General features: G+C 39.6%; 1 protein-coding gene across 7 annotated transcripts in view; it reads left to right on the plus strand.

Moving 5' to 3' along the window:
* Positions 1-20,859, plus strand: part of LOC143860421 (uncharacterized) — a 28,841-nt gene extending 7,982 nt beyond the window's left edge. For 6 of the 7 annotated variants that reach the window (XM_077371046.1, XM_077371044.1, XM_077371047.1 and 3 more), the window contains 6 exons: positions 387-636; positions 1,073-1,238; positions 1,317-1,419; positions 14,155-14,283; positions 20,083-20,298; positions 20,422-20,859. In XM_077371046.1, the coding sequence (XP_077227161.1) occupies positions 387-636; positions 1,073-1,238; positions 1,317-1,419; positions 14,155-14,283; positions 20,083-20,298; positions 20,422-20,700 (1,143 nt within the window). In that variant the 3' untranslated portion in view covers positions 20,701-20,859. The remainder of the gene's footprint in view (positions 1-386; positions 637-1,072; positions 1,239-1,316; positions 1,420-14,154; positions 14,284-20,082; positions 20,299-20,421) is intronic. The other variant, XM_077371049.1, reaches the window with a different exon arrangement.
* The last annotated feature ends 2,574 nt before the right edge of the window (positions 20,860-23,433 follow it).

The following is a 23,433-nucleotide window of genomic DNA, read 5'->3' on the forward strand; positions in this document are numbered from 1 at the left end:
TATTTATATTTGGATGTTTGTCTATTTGTGTGTTTTTTTTTTTTGGCATTTATATATGTTTGTAATTTCATACATTTACTACCTGTGTTTTTGTGTACACTGAATGGGCAAGCATATGCATGAATGGGCTGACAGAATGCTCTACTTGGAAACTTCCCTATTTCATTTTGTATAGTGCACTCGCTTCTGTCTTCTCTTTTCACTTGTAAGGAGTGTCTACATAAGTCTGGCAGTAGTTATTTCCTGTCATTTTCCTTGTAATATATAAAAATGGTATACAATATATTATTTTCCTTCATAATATTTTTTCTAAATTCTGACATACATATAGTTCTAATATATTATTTCTTCTAAATCCTGACATACTTATAGTGCTAACGTTTCAGATTGTAGGATCGGATGCAGACAATATTCCTTTCACAAGGAGAGTGCAACTAGATATATGGATCCACCAACACCCATCAAACTGCAGTGACCCTCATGTACGATTTCTTGTCGCGGACTGGGAGAGGCTGCCTGGATTTGGTCTTGGAGCCCAGCTTGCTGGAATGTGTGGGCTTCTTGCTATTGCGATCAATGAAAAACGGGTTCTTGTCACAAATTACTTCAATCGGGCCGACCACGATGGCTGTCAAGGTAATAGTCTCAATTATATTATCTCTATTTAGATTATACATCTTTTGTTTGCCATGTTTCTCTCATCTTCTTCTTCTCCTTATATATCTGCTTTGCATCACTTGTGAAGGTCTCTCATTCCAATTTAATTCAAACTTTTGAGCATATTAATTGCTAGCATCCATCGCAAAAGGCATTTCGTGGATGGTTTGTTGCATCTGACAGCAGCCACGGAGGCTCACTTTTCAGCAGATTTTGTCTTCATTCACAAGGTGGCTGTTGTCAGATGCATCAGACCATCCGTGAAATGCCTTTTGCGATGGACGCTAGCAAATCCCTAATTTATTTTCCTGTTGTTTTAGGCCTTCTTAGGTTTTTTAAGATCTTTACTCAACAAAGAGGGTAGAAAATATTTTCTTACAAAAGTTATCCTAAAGTCTAATAGCTGTCCTAACAGGTCTGTCACGTTCCCACTGGTCTTGCTACTTCTTTTCTGAAACATCCACTGAATGTCGAGATCGTGCCCTTGAACTTATGACAAGACAAGAAGGTTGGGAAAAAGGAATGGTAACAAGGAAGGAGAATTACACCTCAAAGGAGATATGGGCCGGGCGAATACCTAGGTAAGATTTCAAACACAGTTTTCAAAACAATTTACAAGATGGAAGCTGTATCACATTTTCTCTCGACTTTTTATGCAGGGCATGGGGTAATCCCTGGAGCTATTTTCAACCAACAACTGAGGTAGATGGGAGTTTGGTTACGCAACATCGTAAAATGGATAGGAGGTGGTGGAGGGCACAGGTATGAGCTTTTATCTTGAGATGATGGTGTAATTTGTTAGTTCGAAACATAGTCAATAAGTTATCTTTTTTCTTTGATATGGATTGAATTTTTATGATGGTGGAATTGTTAGTCTGAAGAATAGGCAAAAATTTCTTCTTTGACATAAAATGAGGTGTTCTCACTATGTACAGTTACTGATGAAGAAAATAGAAAATATATAAGTTGCCTCATGAGTCATGACCTAGGTGCTTAAAGGGACAATTATGGCATAACATTGTTTGGTGTTCTGGCTATTAAAAGTGAGGGTATTCTAGTCTGTTTTCTTTCATGTATAATGTATAAATACTGATATGGAGTTAGATTGTAACATGTGAACCCATTTTTCCATTCTCAAATGCTTACATGGTATAAGAATAAGATAGGAAATCCCCTAGGATTGAGGCTCGATTAATATTTTTCAGCCCTAGCCAGGATTTGTGAAGATCAGCCAAAAAAGGGTGTTGATCTTAATCCAGAATGGTTCTATATCAATCGACCATGTTCGCATTCCTTGTCTGGAGAAACCAGTCACTCCGCTCTTGCTAGAATTTTCTATATCAATTGGAAATGCCCTACCTTTGAGTGCGGTTTGAACTATTGATTTACGTAATTGGAAGTATTTGTCACTATGGGGATGGTGAGAAGAGACATATTTTACATCCCAGAGGGGCTATATTTGGAGATACCATTGTTCCATCTCATCCCTGAAGATTTCTCACATTCATATTATCTTTGTTCTTGTTTCATCTGTACGTATCAGCATTCTAGCAATCTGTGTCCCATTTATTGAAATCACAATTAATATCAACTGCCAAAACGGCTTTCCCTCAGAAATAACACTTAATGAACAAAAGTCTTCTGATCACAACTATTACTAAGAAATGAAGGTTGTGAACAATAAAAATGAAAGTCACACAACTATTACTAAGAAATGTTTGAATAGAGTAGATTGAAGACCATTTAAAAAAAAGAGAGTAGATTGAAGACACCTACTCCTGATGTAGTTTATTTGAATTAGGAACAAGCAAAGTCACTCATCAATATGTGATAGAGGGAAACAAATCTTGTTTCAAAAATATCTCAAATTATTTGGGATGGAAGGAGAGAGAATGATGTTGATTAATAAGATTCTTTCATGCCCTAGATCCTAAGAAGTTTAAAGCAGGTTCCCCTCACTCATATCACTCATCCTATCTAATAAGATCATGTTCTCCCTCGATGGTTGATGAAAATGCCTTAAATCATATGACTAGATTTCTACTTTTTTGCACTTAAATTGTTTCTTAATAGTGCTTACGTTTCTATAATTGATAAGCATGCTATTGTTTTTAATTAATCTAGGAGGATCACTATCCATCCCCTGTTGCATTTTTTAATATCTTTATGATCTTGTTAGAGTCACCGCTGCTCAAAAAGTTTCCAAAGGGTTACCACCTATGTGCAGTGAAAGGATTACCACCTACATTTGACTATTTGCGATGGATCCACTCTCTGTAAAGCACAAATAATGCATCGCTTGTGGTGAGTTGCATCCGCGGTAAACTATGACCCCATCTTTTCCATATGTTGTGAGATTTTCCACTTTGTTGAAAAGTCAAAAATGGGAAGCATGTGATTGTTGGGATGAGATTTGAGATTACCACCCATATTTTATATTTTGATAGGCTAAGTTATTATTTTATTTAGGTTTGAGTCGTTATAGAATGAATAGGATTTGAAAACCCTTTTCTTATATAAGGGAGTAGGATTAAGGTCTCTTAGAAATTTCATTTTTCTGTTCATATGCATCCTACTCCCTTATATGTTGGAGTAGGATGTAAGGTTCAATTTTTTGATTCTTTTGAAAGTTCATTTTTCTTGTTTATGTGATGTGATTTTGAACATGTTTTAAACATCTCTCTTGAGAAAATTTCGAAAAGTGTGCAGAAGTATCATTTGTTGAATTAACCGAAGATTACATAATGTCACCCTTAGCCAAAGGAGTTTATTACATTTGTAGAATCCGACTTTCTAGTTGATAAGAAATAACCGATATATTTTACATTCCTTGAGGAACACTGAAACCTCCTTTTCAGGTGTATATGCATTAGTGTGTTCCATGTGTCAAGTATGCAAGGGTCCGTTTGGCTGATCACTTGTGTCCTAGTAGAGTAGTGCGTAAGCAGTTGACTGGTAGAGTAGAGGTCTGGGTCACACAGTTCCAGCCCATTCCCCACACTCCACAGCCCCGACAACTATGTTTAATTCACAATTAATTAATTAAAAGGATATTATGAATAAGGTGGTGCTTTTCTCCTATTATGAATTTATCTAAAGCATCTCAAACTAATATTAAGCTACCTAAACTACTAGTTCTAAGATCTTTAAATTATTTATACTACAATTGCCAAGCTACTTAGACTATTTTACACTACTATTACCAAGTTAATATTCTATACTCCTATTTTAAATATTTTCAACCTACCAATTAGAGATTATCAAAGCCTAGTATAACTACTTAATGAAAGGAAGAAAGGAATTAGAGGTTACCTCGCATTTTGGTGTGGGGATCGATGTGTTGCGATGATTCCTCGGTCACTCCTGGGCTCCCGTGGGTCCCACATACAGCTCCTAGATGTTGCCAAGTGGACCCAATGCCAAACTCTCAAAAGAGATAGGGTTGATTCCCCAATCTCTTGCTTTGGAGGCAATTGCACAAGATCAAAGGAAAGGAGAATATTCGATGCCTCTTCATTGGGTTTAGAGCCTTTTAGAGGCCCCAAACATCGGGATCTTAACAAAATTTGCTGATATGGGACTATTCCCTTTGTGGTGAAAAGTTTTGGTGGGTAAAGTAACTTTTTTCGCGAGGTAAAAGTTTATGAGCGCAGTTGTGAATGCTTTCTTCCGCAAAATGCCCTAGCTTGGTACTTTCTGAAGATGTTTTTTGAAAAATGGTGGGGTCATGAGCCCCAAGCTTTGTCTTGAGTAATTTGAAAACATGGGCCAGCAGTCCCTACATCGATCATATTCCAACAGTTTGAAATTTGGGCTTTTTGTTGGAAAGTAGGGTTCTTTTGTTAAAACTTAGGCCTTTGTGAAATCAGGATTGTATGCTCAGAAAAGTCAAGCCATTGACCATCATTGGAATCATCAAAACTGGCTCTTGTCAACTGTAGCGAGGCAGAATGGGATGTCTTCAGTGGATTGAATCCGCTTAGACCCATAAGTTCCATGTAGTAGTGAATTCGTTTGGTCATTAAGGGAATTTTTGTTATTATACATTTTGTTAATGTAAACCCTTGTATTGTTGTGCTTTGTTCAAGGAGAAGATTCACCCAACAGATTTTGTCTCTAAGGTGGTCAACCAAAGGAAGACTAATATTGTGAATCAACATATTTTTGTCTCTGAGGTGATCTCTGAGGTGGTCAACCAAAGGAAGAGTAAGATTCAACTCAGGTACATGAAGAACATAATAAAAAGTAAGGTGATCTCTAAGCTTGATGTCTCCTTTCCGAGAAATGGTGCATAAAGTATCATTAGCTATAGTCACTTTATCTCTACCACATAAAAGTTGATTGGAAGAAAAATGGGTAAAAAAGCTTGTCATATGATCTGACGCATGGGAGTTAACAATCTAGGAACGATTAGGAGAGGAAAAACAAGCATGATTTGCAGAAACAAGAGTACCTTATTGGGAAAATAAAGTGGAAGCAGTTGGAATGCCACCTTCCAACAATGAAAGCAATCTAATCGACTAAGATGTTCCATCTCTCGGACAGAATTTTACATATTCGAGGTAGAAGAACCATCAGCAGTAGTAATAAGTGCATTAGTCGTATGAGAAGAACCAGAATTGGTGGTTAGAGCATTGGTATTGGGTCTTTCTCTTTAATATAATGTGTAGGCTTCCTGACTAGCTTCCAACATGTGTCTTTAGTATGCTGGTTCTTTCCAAATTGCTCGTGTTAGATGCCATAAGGGCAATAATGTCATTATGTAGTATATATTTATATTAATAACCCAAGACGGGTGCGAGGGAATGTATTCGCACAAACCCTCTCACTTTTTTGGTTCTCTCCCTCTCACGCCTATATCTCTCTCTCTTTCTATCTCTCACTCGTTAATCTCTCTCTCCTCCACCATGTAGATAACATGGTATCAGAGCTTCAAGGTTAAGAAAGGTAGGCTTCTTCTTCATCTTTTTTTCCTCTTTTTTTCAAAACTTTGGGTTTTTGGATTAAAGTATTAAACCCTAACCCTAACCCCTCTTCCCTCCCAACCTCCATTTGAACCTCACATTTCCCAACCCCAATCCAACCGCCCCACCCATCTTGCCAATCCCTAGCCGCCGACCATCACTCTCTCCTTTTCTGGTTCTCATCCAACCCTAATCTTCCATACAACCATCCTCTCCTACCTTGCCCATGTTCTTCTAGACATTTTTTTTAAATTCCATTCTTAAGCCAAATCAGTCATCAAACAGCCCTCTTTCTCTTCTTTTTTTTTATGATCTAGACTTCCTTTTCTCTTCCCGTTTCTCGTTGTTTTTTGGTTCCGGACCCTTCATGAGTGATTCTCTATTTTATTAAATGTTGTGTGTTTCGTTCGTTCTCTTACTTGCTTTGGAACCGATTGTTGATGTCGTCGCGTATCGATGTTGGTGATTTGTTTATGGTTGGTTTGCTACATGGATTGTTGATCGGTTGCTATCGACGGTTGTAGATGGTCTTTGTTGGTGGTGGTATTGTTGTGGCTGGTTGTTGGTGATTGTGTTATTGTTGGTTGATGTGTTGGAGATTTTCGTATCTTTTTTTTCTATTGTGGCTGGTGGGTACTTGTTGTGGTGTCGTGTTATTGTGTGTTGTTGGCAGTTCTTTGCGGTGTTGAGGGTGTTGGAAGATTCATAGTAGTTCTATTGGTGTTTGAGTGCCTTTATTATGGAATCTGTGGAGCAATCTTCTCAGCCACATGCTGACAACAAGGTTGTTGAGATTCGTTCTTCATCATACAGTAGCCAGTCTAGTTATTCCCATGTCGAACCTCCCCTTCAGATGAATTCTATAAAGCTAGATGGGACTAATTATCCCCCGTGGAAGATGGCTGTCTACACTTATTTACTTGGCCGTCGAAAAATTAGTTTTTTTGAGCGTGCGCCACTGGCTACTAGTGATTCAACCTATGGTCAGTGGCGCGAGGACGATGCTATGATCCGCTCTTTTCTCTGGGGTTGCATGGAACCCAATATTGCTGCTTCTCTGATGTATCTTCAATCGTAGAAAGAAATTTGGGAGCAAACGGCTACGATGTATTCTGGGGTGGATAATCTTACGCGCATATGTGATCGTTTTTCCGAGTGGTTTAACCTTCAGAGAGGCGACAAGCCGGTGGACAGCCACTACATGGACTATCTGGCCCTTTGTCAAGAACTTGATCTATTGATGCCATTTACTACAGATCCTATCGTACTTAAAAAACGTCAGGAGGAGTTACATGTGGTTAGATTTCTTGACTCGTTGGGGCCTGACTATCTTCAGCTCCGACAGCAGATTGTCAGCTCTGGTTCGATTCTCACCCTTGTAGATGTATTTTCTAGGGTTCAGCGTATGAGAGTAGTTCAGCCTAGTGACCCAATGGTGGATGGGTCTGCTCATGTGACGTATGCTGGGCCTGATCGTGGTCGTGGTGGTGGTCGATTTGGGCGTGCCCGTGGCCGTGGCAGTGGTCGTGAGTCAGGGGGAGGCCGCGATGGAGGAGGTCGTGGTCGTGGGTCCCGTTATTGTACTCATTGTCCTATGGAGGGACATACTGTTGATTATTGCTATGGTTTACATCCTGAGCTTCGACCCTACAGGCCTGCGAGTGCTTTTGCTGCAGCTTCTGATAGTCCTTCCTTCTCCGCCGCTCCTTCTGTGACTCCTGACACCATGGTCATCCCTCGTGCAGAATATGATGATTTGTTGCGTCTCCGAGAAAAAGGGAAGCAGCCAGCTGCCACGTTTGCACATAAAGGTAGCCCCTCATGTTTTCTTTCTGGTACTTCTTCTGGATCATGGCTCATTGATTCAGGAGCATCACATCATATGACTGGTAATCTTACAATCCTCTCTTCCTTCCAGTCTTTTTTCCTTCTATGGGCCCTCGTACTGTTACTTTAGCAGATGGAACTACATCTCCTGTATCTGGGATGGGTGTAGTCTCCACCTCCATGGGTCTTCAATTGTCTTATGTTCTTTATGTCCTTTCTTTTCCTGTTAACTTGTTATCTGAATTAACAAAGTCACTAAATTGTTCGGTTTCCTTTTTTTCTTCCTATTGTGTTTTTCAGGACATGAAGACTGGGATGAGGATTGGCTTGGGCCGTGAGATTGATGGCCTTTATTATCTTGACCACGCTGGAGCTGGTGTTGCACTTCGTACTTCAGTTGATGCCTATCAGTGGCATTGTCGTTTGGGACATCCACCTGCTGACATGCTTAGGAAAACCTCTTTTGTTTCAGATTCTGTTCCATCTTTTCATTGCGAGTCGTGTGAGTTGGGAAAACACCATCGCGTGCCCTTCCCTTCTCGAGTTCGTAGTCAAGTGTCTCGTCCTTTTGAACTTATACATTCTGATGTTTGGGGTCCTTCTCGAACTGCTTCAATAAATGGGTTTAATATTTTATCATATTTGTTGATGATTTTTCTCGTGCCACTTGGTTGTTTTTACTTAAAGATAGATCTGCAGTTTTTAATGCCTTTAGTAAATTTTATTTTGAAGTGGCTAACAAGTTTAATTGTTCCATTAATTGTTTACGTACTGATAATGCTCAAGAATACTTCTCTGTGAATAATGGATTTCATTATTTTCTTGTATCACGTGGTATCATTCATCAGTCGTCATGTGCATATACGTCGCAACAAAATGGTGTTGCTGAAAGGAAAATTCGGTATCTACTTTATGATTCGGACCATTGTGTTTCAGATGAAAGTTCCTAAGATTCATTGGGGAGATGCAGCTCTTACAGCATGCTATCTTGGGAATCGTCTTCCTTCATCTGTTTTATCTGGGAAAACACCTTTTTCAATCTTGTATCCTTTAAGAGATCCGTTTCCCTTACTGCCGCGTGTCTTTGGCTGTACGTGCTTTGTTCACAACTTGTCTCCTGGTCTTGACAAGTTGGAGCCTCGGACAGAGAAGTCTCTTTCTGGGTTACTCTCGTACCCAAAAGGGATATAAGTGTTATAGTCCACGCCTTAGGAAGACATATGTCTCTGCTGATGTCACATTTTTTGAGGACCATCCGTATTCGGTTGATTCTCCTCCTCCTTTGTCAGTTGACGTACCCAGTGTACCAATCCCTATCGTAATGGGTCCTCCTGTGCACACTCTGCCTTCTCCAACTATACCTACAAATGTTGTTGACCCCTCCCCGGGTCCTGCAGGGAAAAGTACCGAGTCTGCCATGCAAACTTATACTCGGCGATCTCGACGGGTTGTTCTTCTTACGAATGAAGCGTCATCTCTGCCACTTGCTATGAATGAGGCACCCTCTCCACCAGCTCATCCTCCTCCGCAGTCAGACTGTCCTCCTTCAGGTATTTGTTCTCCTACTCCAGATTCACCCATTGCTAGCCGTACTCGGTCGCGTATTGTTGCACATCCCATTTCACAATTTGTTTCTTATGAGCATCTTTTACCATCTTTTCGTTCATTTGTTTCTAGCCTGTCTTCAATTACTTTGCCTAAGTCAGTTACAGATGCTCTAAATCATCCTGATTGGCGGGCTGCCATGGACGAAGAAATGGCTGCACTTCAGTCGAATAAAACTTGGCAGCTGGTTTCTCTCCCTTCTGGAGCACGCCCTGTTGGGTGTCGTTGGGTCTTTGCCATTAAGTATCTTCCAGATGGGTTGGTAGAGCGTCTCAAAGCTCACCTTGTTGCTAAAGGGTATACTCAGACATTTGGCATTGACTATCAGGAGACATTTTCTCCCGTCGCCAAAATTCCTTCCGTACGTGTACTGATCTCCCTAGCAGTTAATCGTGGCTGGCCTTTGTATCAGCTCGATGTGAAGAATGCCTTCCTCCACGGTGATCTTTCTGAGGAGGTTTATATGGAGCAACCTCCTGGGTATGTTGCTCAGGGGGAGATGTTCTCCTCAGTATGCCGTCTTCAGAAGGCAATTTATGGTCTGAAGCAATCACCGAGTGCTTGGTTTGGAAAGTTCAGTAATGCAGTTTTGCGTTTTGGATTGAAGCAGTGTGCTGTCGATCATTTCGTGTTCAGTCACAAGTCCGCAGCTGGATATATCCTTCTGATAGTGTATGTTGATGACATTGTAATTACAGGAGATGACAGGTCTGGCATACAAAATTTGAAATCCTTTCTCCAAGGAGAATTTTCTACTAAAGATTTGGGTCAGCTTAGATATTTCCTTGGTATTGAGGTAGCACGCTCACGTCATGGTCTCTCTTTATCACAACGAAAATATGTGTTAGATATTTTAGAGGAGACTGGGTCAATGGGGGTGAAACCTGCAGCTACTCCTATGGATCCAAATGTAAAACTTCTTCCTGATCAGGGGGAGTTGATGAATGATCCTGGTCGTTACAGAAGACTGGTTGGTAAACTAATTATTTGACTGTCACCCCGCCAGACATATCATTTGCAGTGGGTATGGTTAGTCGCTTTATGAGTTCTCCATGTACTTCTCACTGGTCGGCTGTTATTCAGATTATCAAATATTTGAAGGGTACTCCAGGTAAAGGCTTGTGCTTTAGAAAGTATGGACATGGAAAGGTAGAAGGATACATTGATGCAGATTGGGCAGGATCTCCTGCAGACAGAAGATCTACTACTGGATATTGCACATTTGTAGGAGGTAATTTGGTGTCATGGAGAAGTAAAAAGCAAGATGTTGTTTCCAAGTCAAGTGCAGAGGCTGAGTTTAGGGTATGTCCTATACAAGTGGGGAGCTAATCTGGCTTCTCTCCTTATCAGAAATTGGGTTCACATCGACATCTCCAGCACAGTTGTATTGTGACAATAGGGCTGCAATTCATATCGCAACTAATCCAGTATTCCATGAGCGAACCAAGCATATTGAAGTAGATTGTTACTTCATTCGTCAGCGAATTCAAAGTGGTGAAATTTGCACAGTGTTCACTCGATCTGCAAATCAGCTTGCAGATATGTTTACCAAACCGTTGGGGTGTGCAAAATTAAAGGATTCTTGTAACAAGCTTGGAATGTATGATATATACATTCCAGCTTGAGGGGGAGTGTTAGATGCCATAAGGGCAATAATGTCATTATGTAATATATATTTATATTAATAACCCAAGAGGGGTGCGAGCTTAGTTATCAATTCCGTTCCGTTCCGGCCGGAACGCAACGGAATGCCTATATTTTCCGTTCCGGTCCGTTCCGGTCATTCCGGCCAGAATTCCGGCCGGAATGGGCGAACCCCCTATTCCGGCCGGAATGGGGTTGGAAAGTTGGAAAAAATTAAAAAAATTCAAAACAAATCCAAAAAATTACAGAAATGCCCGTATGGCTGTTGGGGAGTGTATTTTACATATTTACCCTCGTTTTATGACCGTGGGGGTGCTGTTTGGAGGGCTATTTTCGTCTTTTTGCAAAAAGTTCAAAAAAGATTCAAAAAATTCCCAAAAATTCCCCTCGTCGGAATGGAACAAAAATTCCAAAAAATTCACCATACCCACTGAATTTTTTTTCATATTTTTAACTTTTTTTTTTTGTAAAATTCCCCTCGCCGGAGCGGAACGGAAAGTTTCGAACGAAACACCGAACGAAACGGCCGAAACACCGAAACGTTCCGTTCCAGTAGCCAAAACGGAACGGCGACCGGAACGGAATTTATAACTAAGGGTGCGAGGGAATGTATTCGCACAAACCCTCTCACTTTTTTGGTTCTCTCCCTCTCACGCCTATATCTCTCTCTCTCTCTCTCTCTCTCTATCTCTCACTCGTTAATCTCTCTCTCCTCCACGATGTAGATAACAGCTCGCAAACAAGCTTATCTTTATCCTCAGGCTTTCCTTATTTCATGTTTCCCCCCTTACCTTATTGGCAGCTCCCATAATTGAGTGGTCCTGAGTGAATGTCATTCCATTATGGCGGCTCTCTTTAACTCAGAGCAAATGCATACTCATGACCTATAATTTGTTGTCTTGTAATCTCATATTCTTGGTTCAACCATGCTAGGAATTCAAAAATCATGATTATACATAGCTTACATTACAGTTTAGTGGCTTCAGGGTCGTTCCAGCTTACCACATTTATGTGGTCAATTTCCTCCCATATATTCCGCAGACTAGCATAATATTGTGAGAGGGGTTTCTCTCCCCTGTTGAAGACCTGCTGTCTGTTGGCGAAGCTGATACACCTGGGCAAAATTCTGAGCTTAAGAATAGGTGTCATGAACATTGTTCCCGAGATCTCCTTTGCCATCTCAAGAAACATGTAGTTCTAACTAATATGGGACTGCATTGATCTCACAAGCCAAGAAATAACCACTGAATAAATTACCCTTGTGCCTCGAGATATAAAAAGAAAAAAGTGTGCATCAAATGCAACGGGCTTAAATGTTTGCGACAACGAACACGTATCACTCCTTTTCTGACATGGTTTTTAATACATCCACGACAATCGCTGTGTTAAAATTTTCAACCTCAAACTCATGGATAATTGCAAATGATTCTTGACTCTCCCCTAATCATCATCACTAGCTTCTGATTGAGTTCTGATCAACACCGAAAAGCTTCTTTCTACAACTTCGTGAAAAGTGTCCTTTCTTTCTAAGATGGAAATAGCACTTGAAGTGTTCTTTTCTAATATCTCCTTGCTTCCTTTCTTGCACTTTCTAGCAAGGTATTAAATTTCGGTTTCGGCAACCACTGAAACCGAAATGTTTCAGTTTCGGGCCGAAATTTCGGCCAAAATCATGTAAAAATGTGATTATGATTTCGTTTATTTTTTTTTTTTAGTTTCGACCGAAATGTCTAAAATTTCGGTGTTAATTTTGGCGATTTTGGTTGAAATTTCGGTTATTTCGGTGGAAATTTCATAATTTTTGATGGAAATTATAACATTTCGGTGGAAATTTTGTAAAAAAGTCCCAAAAAATGAAATTTCGGCGAAATTTCAAAATTTCGGTGAAATTTCAACGAAATCTTGTAAAGAAACGACTTCATGTGAATTTCGTTTCGATTTGTGCCGAAACTGAAATATTTCGGCCGAAACGAAATGTTTCAGCCGGAATTTAAAACCATGCTTTCTCTAACTCCCTATGCTATTTGAACCATTTCCATAATTCAATCTATGATTATATTCTCTTCCTTCAGTGTCCTTTGGGAACAATATCATCTCCTTGTCCTTGATCTTCAAATTTTTCGTCTTATCGAGCACCATCTCATGACTAACAATCAAACTCTACCTCATTCACATATCTCCATTACGTCTCACTGTATTCAATGATACGTCTTTTGATGCACGGAAGGGTGTGTTTCTCTCTTCAAAGTCCAATTTAAAAATGTCTGCACACATGCCTATTGGATAGGATGCATTGTCTTGTATTTTTTTAGGATCAAATCTAGTACACTGAAAGCGTAAGAATAAAAAACACTGTTGCACGATCAATTGCAGAACTTTAGTACAGAGTCTATGGCATCTGGAGCTAATCAAGTAGTATAGCAACTCATGAAGGACTGGGATGTATCAAATAAGTCTGATGTACTTGTGCTGCGATATCAGATGCAATTTAATTGGTCCCAAGTCTAATATTTCAGTAGAGGACCAAGCATCTTGAGGTCACCCAAAGGTTAGCTAAAGTTTCAGTTTCCAGATAGTCTATATATATCCTCAACAAGGTCTTAGGTAATAAATATAGGCAAATTGCAGTAGATTGGGTAAACTTGTGACTGGAGCATTCTTAATTCTCATTAATATTTAAAATACGCAAAAGGTTTAAAGAAATACATACAAAGAGAAGAGAACTGATGTGACATCAGGCACATTTGAATTGACAAGAAAATAGGTGCCTCTTGTTTGGCACCGTACAATGGAGGCATCTTCCTTCTTTGGTGCCCGTGCATGCTGTTCTTGAGGGTGGAGGTCTGATGCATCTGATTATATCACTTTTTTTTTTGAATGATTGCATCTGATTATATCACATCCCGCAAAAAATAATATAGAGAAAGATAAAGGTAAAGAATGACAAAAGATGATGATAATGCATATTGTCATGTAGATCATTTTATATAGAATGTGTAAATCAACGTGATTTTAAATGGTTATCATTCACGTGCCCCTTTTTTGGTGGTAGTCACTATGCTCTACTTGTTACTTTCCATTATTTCATGTGACTGAGTAACCTTCCATAGATTGTATGGTCCGATCAGGTCATCCCCTAAAACCTTGTTGCCAGCACTGTAATAAATTGACATACTTCTGTCATGCCATTAACAATAAGGTGCATTTAGATACCATTCCTCTTTTACTATATCTGAAGAAGACATTGGTGATTTGGGGTTAGACCTTTATAAATTCCACATGTTTTTGTGCACATTATTTTCCTACCGGTAATATGCTTGCAGTAATTATGTTATTTGTTCTAGCATATAAGTCTGTTTTGGCAGACCGAAACCTGTTATACTTCTGTTATTAATTTTCTAAAACCGTCTTCGTATTTACTGTTTTAATTGGTGACCATTGTTCACTCTTGTCGTAGGCGGTGCGCTATCTGATGAGGTTTCGAAGTGAGTATACATGTGGTCTTCTAAATACTGCCCGGCATGCTGCATTTGGGTTGCAAGCTGCAAGAATGGTTCTTGGAAGCCTTGATGCAGAATGGCCAGAGGTCCTTTACTGTTACATTCCCCATGCTACTTTCTTTTTTGAGTCTGAATATAAATAAGTTCGTAACTGAAAATGGAAACATTGGAACCATCCCTTCTATTTTAGCATTTTGTGAAGCGTCTTAGTATCATGTCTTCATACGGTTCATTTCAATGAGGATATCTACTAATCTGATTAATGAAAATGTCTTGTCTCAAAAAGTTCCACTTCTTCTTTGGTAATGAAGATAAACATCGGGATTGAGCCTCTAGCTCAATAGTTGGTCTCCTACCTGCATCACATACAGTGGATCCAATCCATTCCACTCTTACGATGAAATCCAGAACCCAGATTGTCCAACAATCCATAAGGATCTAAGGAGTTATGAGTGGGATCGATGCAAGGATCCAATGGTCGATCCTGCAGGACCCACGATGAGCCCCACTGCGATTTCACTCAAGCAGTCCAACTACGATCACATTAGGCAAGTGGCCCTTACCAAGACATTAGCCTGAAGAAGACCATTAGATCAAATTGGCGTAATCACATCCAATGTGTATGTCCTTCCTCCAATCCTTTATTTACCTAGTTGAGTCCTATGGGGGGTTGACATCAGTTACCCCCTAGGCTCACTCAATGGTATACCTGTCAATCTACCAGCTTGAGCTCGCACATGCATTTGCAGACACCCTTTCGAAAGCAACCGTTGCTTTACAGAAAACCTTTGATAAACAATTTATCAAACCGTCTGGCCGACCTTTATTTAAAAGGCTTAACTGAGATTGACATTATAAATGACATTCCTCTATGAGATGTGGATGATTCATTGTTGGGCATCACTATTGATCCCATTGGTTTGCCCGATGATCCAGCACTGCCATCAAGTGATTCTGGACCAAGGACTACTGTTAGATAGTCAAAACCATAAAACGCTCCCATAGACGACATATCCAAGGGTCCTATATGACAGAATAACCTTATCTAAATCCTTGTCAACAGGCTATTCTGTAAAGTGATCCGTTCAATGCGTGATGCAATCATCGCACCCATTCTACCTGCTTAGTGTCAACTACTCTAGTGACCAAGATAGGTCACCTCAACGTGTGTATGGAGATAGGTTCGATGTTGGTTGTGTACAGGTACAAGATGTCCAATCTCAACTCCAACCAGGAACATTCTAGGTCTACGAAGAACCGAAAGGTCTTATCTCCCCGCCACATAATCTCTATGTGCATGACCTATCCTACGATGCTACCTAAGGACAAACGTGTGTCAAGAAGCACATCACACACTACAATAAATACCCAATATATGTCATGAAACAATGAATTCTCATTAAACAATAGTTTCAATACAACAATGACCGGTTTTTAGGGCACAAACTCTAACAAAACCATATGGTTATAAACATGAAACTAATCTATCATGCTATCATGAATGACTCATCTCAAGGAGTTAATCTTGTATACAAGGAACAAAGATTGGATAATGCTAATATTTAGCTAAAGCATATTCCAAAGAAACATAATTAAGGAGGTAACTATTCTAATATGGCAGAATGAATCTATGACATGATGCTGACATTTATTCATGAATAACATAGGACAGATAAGAAAAGAAAGATATAAACGACATAAATTCTATGGAAAAATAATGCAAAACCTTGATCTTGAAGTGCAGTCCTTTGGCTGCCCAGGAGACCATCCAGATGATTGGGTGACCAGCTGACTCTCAAGCGGCCGACTTTCCGGACCTGATTTTCAGTTTATTCAAATCAAAGTTTAATTTTTTATCCAAATTGATTTCAAAACTCCGATGCAAACTATCCTAAAATCTATTATCGATGCAAAGATGACTTGGATGGATACTTAGATAGTTAGATGTATAAAAAACTTGACACTAGTTACCTCAAAAAAAGATGAGAGGGTGAGGTTTTGTGTGGATCCTCATGTTGCTTGGGGAGGCTTGAGAACTTGATGCTGAACGTCGTGGAAGTCTTATTGAAACTTTCGTGCACTTACCCTTGGTGGAGAAAATTTAAGTATCTCCTTAAAATCATTCTCTCTTTTCTCTTGTGCCTTAGCATCCCTTTGAGGTTGGGGAACTTGGGTCGCTACTTTGAAGAGGTATTAGGACTCAAATTTGCGTTAGACGCTAGTTCCATGTGTGTTGGGACTTGGGAGTGTTCTTGAGTTGAAGGGTTTGATTGGATTCTATGGAAAAAAAAACTTGATTTTTAGCTTAAATTCAATGGGTGATTAAAACAGGCTTAGGCATGAGTTAGGGCTGGGTTTTGGTAAGAAATAGTATAGGATTGTTTTGAAAGAATCCTGCGAGGAAACAAGTTTAAGTCAGTTTGGAAGAGTTTTATATTGATTTTCTGTGACATTCTGCCCTGCAGGGGTAGCTACCTCCAAATGTTTTTTTTTTTTTTTTTTTTTGGGCGGGGGGGGGGAGATGGGGGAGTAAGAATCGTTTTGATCTGATATTAGATGAAGGAGATATGGCCTTTTGATATAAGTCTTCTGATGGTGTCTTCGAATCACCCACACCATGCTGCGATCCACCTTAGGTATTTGAAAACTTTTATATTTTGACAAAAAAACTAGGATTTTGGAGATGGTCCTCGGTTGCATCATTCTTCGTCTGCACTTTCTTTGACCACTTGGCTCTCGCCTGCTCATAGAGCTTGGAGAGTTTTTGCCCATTTGCAATGCCACTTACTGTCGGTCTCCTTGCCTTGATAATATCCTTACAGATCACCTCGGAATAAGTGAAAGATTAAGAGTGAATCATTGTGCTTTGTTTGTATTTGATGCAGTCTGTCAATTACCTCTTGCTCTATTGCAGTTTCACACGTGGTCACACTTTGTTTTTGGGCTCCTCTGATTGAGTTGGGTTCTCTCGGGTCAAATCACAAACCATTTTTGAGTTGTGGAGTGTCTCTCTTTTGCCTTTTAGAGGTAAGATTCTGTGGATCCTTTTATCTTCTATTCTCTGGTTTGTGTGGAAGGAAAGGAACAAAAGGCTGTTCAATGTTGTAACTAGAGATGTGCAACGTTTGAGGATACAAGCATTGGAAGGAGATTCGGTCAAGCAGCTGTTATAAGGAGTGTCTATGACCTAGATGGGAGTCTTCTCCTGAGAAGGTAAAACTGAACTTCAATGGCTTGTGTCTTGGTAACCCAAGTCTGGAGGGGATTGGCGGTTTGTTAATAAATACCCAAAGAGAGACAATTTGGGTATATTCAGGACCTCTAGGTGCACATATGCTACCGAGGTAGAGGTTTGGGCGTTTCTTCAAGGAGTTCGATTGTTGGATCATCAGTTGCCTCTTATTATCGTTTAGGTATTATAAGTTGTGGTCGGGTGGATAAAAAATGGTGATAATTACCGTTGGAGGTTTGCAAACACTTTTGAGCAGATCCTGATAATTACCGTTGGAGGTTTGCAAACACTTTTGAGCAGATCGTGGATGCATTGGAGGGACACTCCATGAATTTCGACATGTTTGGCAGTCAGCCAACTGCGATGCAGACCTACTTGCTCCTTTGGGTGTAGCTAGAGAGTTGATGGTATTTTTTTTTTTTCCGAATGATGAAGAATTTCATTAATAAGGAACAAAGACCACCGACCAACATCGTCAGTACAATGAAAAGGAAAGTGAATAAAGGGAAAAATACAGTAGAAAGGCCTCGTGGAGGGAGGAAATCAAAAGGCTCCGGGCCAATCCTTTCAATTCCGGCCCTAGCTAGGCTGTCGGCCTCCCTGTTTGCTGATCTTCTTACATGCTTATAGCAAATGGTGGCACCTTCCACTCAATCTTGGATCTCATTGAACCAATGCGCAAAATGTCCATGGATAGGGGAGATTTCCTTTAACCACCTAATCACGTTGAGGGAGTCTCCCCCTACTATTAGTCTATCCAACAGATCTGCCTCCATTAGCTTCAGACCCTGATGGACACTCTCACCTCCCCTCATTAGAATCCGTGACTCCAATTGGGCCTGAAAAGGCCCATTTGGTCTCTCCCGGTCATTTCTCAAGGTCCCTATTACTCCTGCTGGTACTGGGTTCCCAACTCTAGAACCATCGAAATTTAACTTTAATTCGCCTGCTTCTGGTGGCTCCTACCTAGGGGCGGGGGTCGATACCTACTCGTTGCTATTGCATACCTCTCTCCAGCCTCTCCACAAGTCATGTGCTGTAACGAACCTGAAACTTGGTAAGCATTTCACCCATGCAATAGTCACCGCTATAACCTTTCGTATAGACGAAGATTGGGGATTTAACTAGGCCTTTGAAGACCTGAGTGTTTCTTTCTTTCTGTAGCACCCACAATGTGGCTAGCAAGACCATTTTTCCACAACGTTTTACCTTTTGCTCGCCAAGGCACGTGGGACCATCCCTAAAAAAGGTCTATCAGCCCTAATGGAAACACCCATAAGATACCAAATCTCCACTCTTCGTATATACGAAAGGTCATAGCGCTGGCCATTGCATGGGTTAAATGCTTACCAAGTTTCAGGTTCGTTACAGCACATGGCCTGCCCAGTATCTTACCCCACATATCTCTAGCCATCCTGCAATGTATGTGGTCCACTGTTTCTCCTGACTCCACACAAATAAAGAGAGTCGACGGTATTGCTTGATCATTTTCTCAGAGAGAGAGAGAGAGAGAGAGAGAGAGAGAGAGAGAGAGAGAGAGAGAGAGAGAGAGAGAGAGATGATTCTTAGTTTATGCTTGTTATAGAGATGATTCTTAGTTTATGCTTGTTCTTGCTGTTTTGTTCGTTTTCTATTTTGTTCTCTTTTATGTCTTCTTTCGCTTTGCATTGCTTTTCTTTGATCATCTCGGTCATCTTGCGTTTTAATAAAACTCCAGTGTCATTAAAAAAAAAAGGATTTTGGAAACAATTTGAAATAATGCATTAGATACAGATCTATTTTGAAAAAAAAAATGGATTGCTTCTGGGAATATTCTTGTTAGGTATTTTGTACTATTTAAAAGGTTTTGAAGTGTATTTTGAAATTCACTCTAGGCAAAACACTTTTTGGCTGAAATCTCTAGGCATTTTATAAAATACGCTAATTTTTAAAGATAGGTTAAGAGATGCTTTGGCACATACAAAAGAGAACAACCGACTATCATTCGAACTCAAGACCTCGATGGTCTCAACTAAAGTTTATGTCGGGCGAAAACTAAATGACGTGTCTTCAATTGCTAATCTTGTTTTAGAAGATGAGTCACTTCCTGTGTTGCATAGATTCTTTGCTCCCGCCGAATCCATGTCGACACGTTTTGACATGGATTCTTGTGGGACACAGCTGGATTCTTTTCGTAGCGTTTCACACACGAATCTTGTTTTTTTTTTTTTTTCCGGGTGACTCCGACACATCATTGTTTCCTTTAAAATGTGAACCATTTATGTTTTTCCTTTAAACATGTTTTCTTCTTCTTTTTTAATAAAAGCACAAAGGTGTCCTCTCTTAATAAAAATTGTAGCATCTCGACCCTCCACCCTCGAACATATTGTGAATGTAAATTGGGGGTTTGCCGAATCCGACACGTCGAATCTGTGTCAGATCCCGACACGCGAATCCAAATCCATGCAACAAAGATCACCATGTTATTATTAATAATTCAGTACTAAGTTTTCTAAAACAATTCTGCAACTATTTGTTTCCTCTATATATTGTGAATGTAAATTTACTCTAATTAACGGCTAATCATTATCCAAAGCTTGTCTGTTTTTTGAATGGGATAATCAATTTTATTTTTTTTGCACAATTATACATGGCAGCAGTTTTTGTTCCACAGGTTGTTGTAAACAGGCCTCAATCTGATGTTGAACGGTTCGTATGGTCCAATCATAAACCTTGGATCCCTAGACCACTTTTAAGCATGCATGTAAGAATGGGTGACAAAGCATGTGAAATGAAGATGGTTGGATTTGAAGAGTACATGCGTCTTGCGGACCGCATCCGAAGGAGGTTTCCAGACCTAAATAGCATTTGGCTCTCCACTGAAATGCAGGTAAATCCATCATCCATACTTAATTTGCTCTCATTTGGAAGAATTTTTAAGATGACTAGAACGGCATTTTTTTTTTGCAAAATGACTAGAACCCCATTGTTATTAAGTGATGATTTTGTGCAGGAAGTGATTGATAAATCAAAATTGTATCCTCACTGGAACTTCTATTACACAAATGTGACACGCCAAGTGGGGAATATGACAATGGCTGTTTATGAGACAAGTCTCGGAAGAAAGCTCAGCACAGATTATCCTCTTACTAATTTTTTGATGGCAACCGATGCCGATTTCTTTATTGGAGCTTTGGGTTCGACATGGTGCTTTCTTATTGATGGTATGAGGAATACTGGAGGGAAAGTAATGGCCGGTTATCTAAGCGTCAACAAGGATCGGTTCTGGTAATTGATCAAAGCCCAACACTCGGTATATAAACTATGATGTACCTGTGTATCAATTTTGTACTGTATAGAGGTATTCTTGTCCACAATTAGCCATGGGTTTGTACAGAGAAACAAAACAAAACTTCATAATAATAAATTTCGTTACTCATTAGTCATTGAACTGCTCTCAGACAATTTGTGCTTCCACTTTGAGAACTTAGAGCAGGAAGAAATCTTTCTACATATTTAACTTAGCAATTGGTCTATCCCTCTCAAGCCTTTCTTTGTGAATAAATAAAACAGGACAAAGCTACCATGAAGACCAGTAAAATGGAAAAATACAAGAAAAGTGATACTTTATAGTGTTGTTTATATATTATCCATACTTCCCCACTTGTTGTTCAAAATCAAGGTGGGTAGCCTATTTTTATGAGTCCATGACGTGAGTCCTTACTGTGCAAGCCTCAAAATGGAGCATGTATCAATTAAAATAACTGATGTAGCTTGTTATCTATTGGTCTAATTCCCTGATATTATGATACTTTGTACTGATGCTTAATGTATTATTAGAAGTGGAATTTACAGAACAAAAACCAGACCAGTGTGAATATACTTGTGTTTAGAGGGGAAGAAATGATCTTGAGCAAAAGAAATGATCTTTGAGCAAAAACAAGACCAGTGTGAAATAATTATACCCACTGAAGAAAAACAGAGTGATGCGTCCCTATCTATGGTTAATAAAGTACCCACTTGAAGGGACTGAGTGGCCATTGCTTTTCCTTATTAGTATTAGGATGATGCAAGCATGCAAAATGTTCCCCACTCAAAGGTGTGGTTTCTGGTTAGTTCTATTCTGTGGTGGCAAACCCTTTTCTTACCAAGAATAGCTGAGTTCATCAAAGCAGCCAATACATCTTGGCCGACTTGAAAAGAAGATGAATTTCTCATGCCTTATGATGGGAGTGGCACTAGTAATTATTGGGCCACCGCAAGGACTCTTTTTTTTTGTCACCCAAGAAGACTGTTTCCTGGTTTTGCCACATCACATGGGCGTAAAACAAAATTTGAACCCTTTTTCCACTTAAAATGGGTGTAAAATTTGTTTTATGCCCATTTTATGTCGAAAGAAGAACAGCCACAGCCAGAATCTAGAGATGTCAGTTTAGGTAGGCCCTTCACTGACAAGCCATGGTTTCAAACCCCCCGCCCCCGCAAGTCGACTCCCTTTTACCTTAGCCACGTTCTTGTTTTGAGTCTGTGTTTTACCCTACAAAGTCAACCAAAAGTTCTCTGACTCTCCTAAGATATGATCACATCAACGGAGTACCCAGCCCCGTCAACTGAGTACTCAACCGCGTTGTGCCGAGTCGGATTTGCTATGGCCGCATTCTTACCCACATCCATGTTTTGAAACACTGCTTCAAGTAATGCATTCAGAATATGCACCATATCATCTGTGTATTTGCCCATAAGAACCCTAACAATTTTCCAAAAAGTTAAGCACATCCAACATGGAGTTTGCATGGCTTCCATGAGAAACAAAAGACGAGATGCAAAATGTGTAACAGTGCCCAGAAAAGGAAAACAAAATACAAGTCCTTTTCTCATATTTCATGCCTTGGAAAGAGAATTATATGGTCTCCATGATGCCAGGACAACTTGACCAGGTACAAGTTTTTACAGTGTACTGGCATGCACCAAGGGAAACAGGTGGAACGTAAGTATAATTTTTGGACGGACATCACCTTTCAATTGTTCAACTCATCCAAACAGTGAAAAAAACTGCACATGTTGGTTTGAACTTTAAAATGAGAGCAACATCCAAATTCCAAACCATCCAAACATGTAGTCTATTTCCAATGTACCTGCACCATCTTGCAAGTCATTTTCAGAGTATAGCAAAGCAAGATGATGAATGTTTTGTCTTATGCAATTTCTTCTTGTAAAGGGAGTAGAAGCTCTTGAGTCGGCAACACTATTACATTAGTCATTTTAGAGCATGGGTAACCAACTTGCAGCTACTTTGTGCTTCTGAAATTTGTTTAGTGGGTTAAATCCCTTCATTTTTAGTATGACCAAGATACCCTCATTGAAATGGTTATAAAAGAGGTGCATCCAATTGGAAATTCAATACGATTTGTAAAATCAATGGGTATTTTTGACCATTTACATAGAGGTGAACTTTTAAGCATATATCACCAATGGGGAGAAATGAAGCAAAACCCCATAAAAATCTCCCCAGCGAAAACCATAACAATCTTCTCATTAGCAGTGCCAGACATTCAATTTTTTTGCCACAATTTAGAGGGACAAAAATTGAAGAAACACATCCAATTTTTGGGGAATGCACATATAAGAGACTACTGTGTATGTTGGAGTTTGAACCTAAAAGACAAATTCATATCGTGATCTCTGTATGGATATTAGTGATACCCAGTAGCTGTCATGTCTCATATGCCTTTTCTATAATGATCCTTAAGCTTCCACTAATAAAGGGTCATGAAAGATCAAATAAGGGAAAAGAAGGGATTAAGTCCCAAATTCTATGACTAGAACACCATTTGTCATGCTTCCTAAGTGGGATTTAAGATAATATCTAGAAATGCTACGATTAAACAGTGGAAAGATTTCCCACTACCTATAAATACACATTTCTTTATCTATTCAAATCAAATGATCTTTTCATTCACGGTATATCTTTGCATTATTGTAGAGAAAACAACAAGAGCCACAAAATTGAGTTCTAACTAATCTT

Source organism: Tasmannia lanceolata, unplaced genomic scaffold, assembly GCF_043159265.1.
Source record: "Tasmannia lanceolata isolate RefF3 unplaced genomic scaffold, GAP_Taslan_0.1 ptg000037l, whole genome shotgun sequence".
Lineage (NCBI taxonomy): Eukaryota > Viridiplantae > Streptophyta > Magnoliopsida > Canellales > Winteraceae > Tasmannia > Tasmannia lanceolata.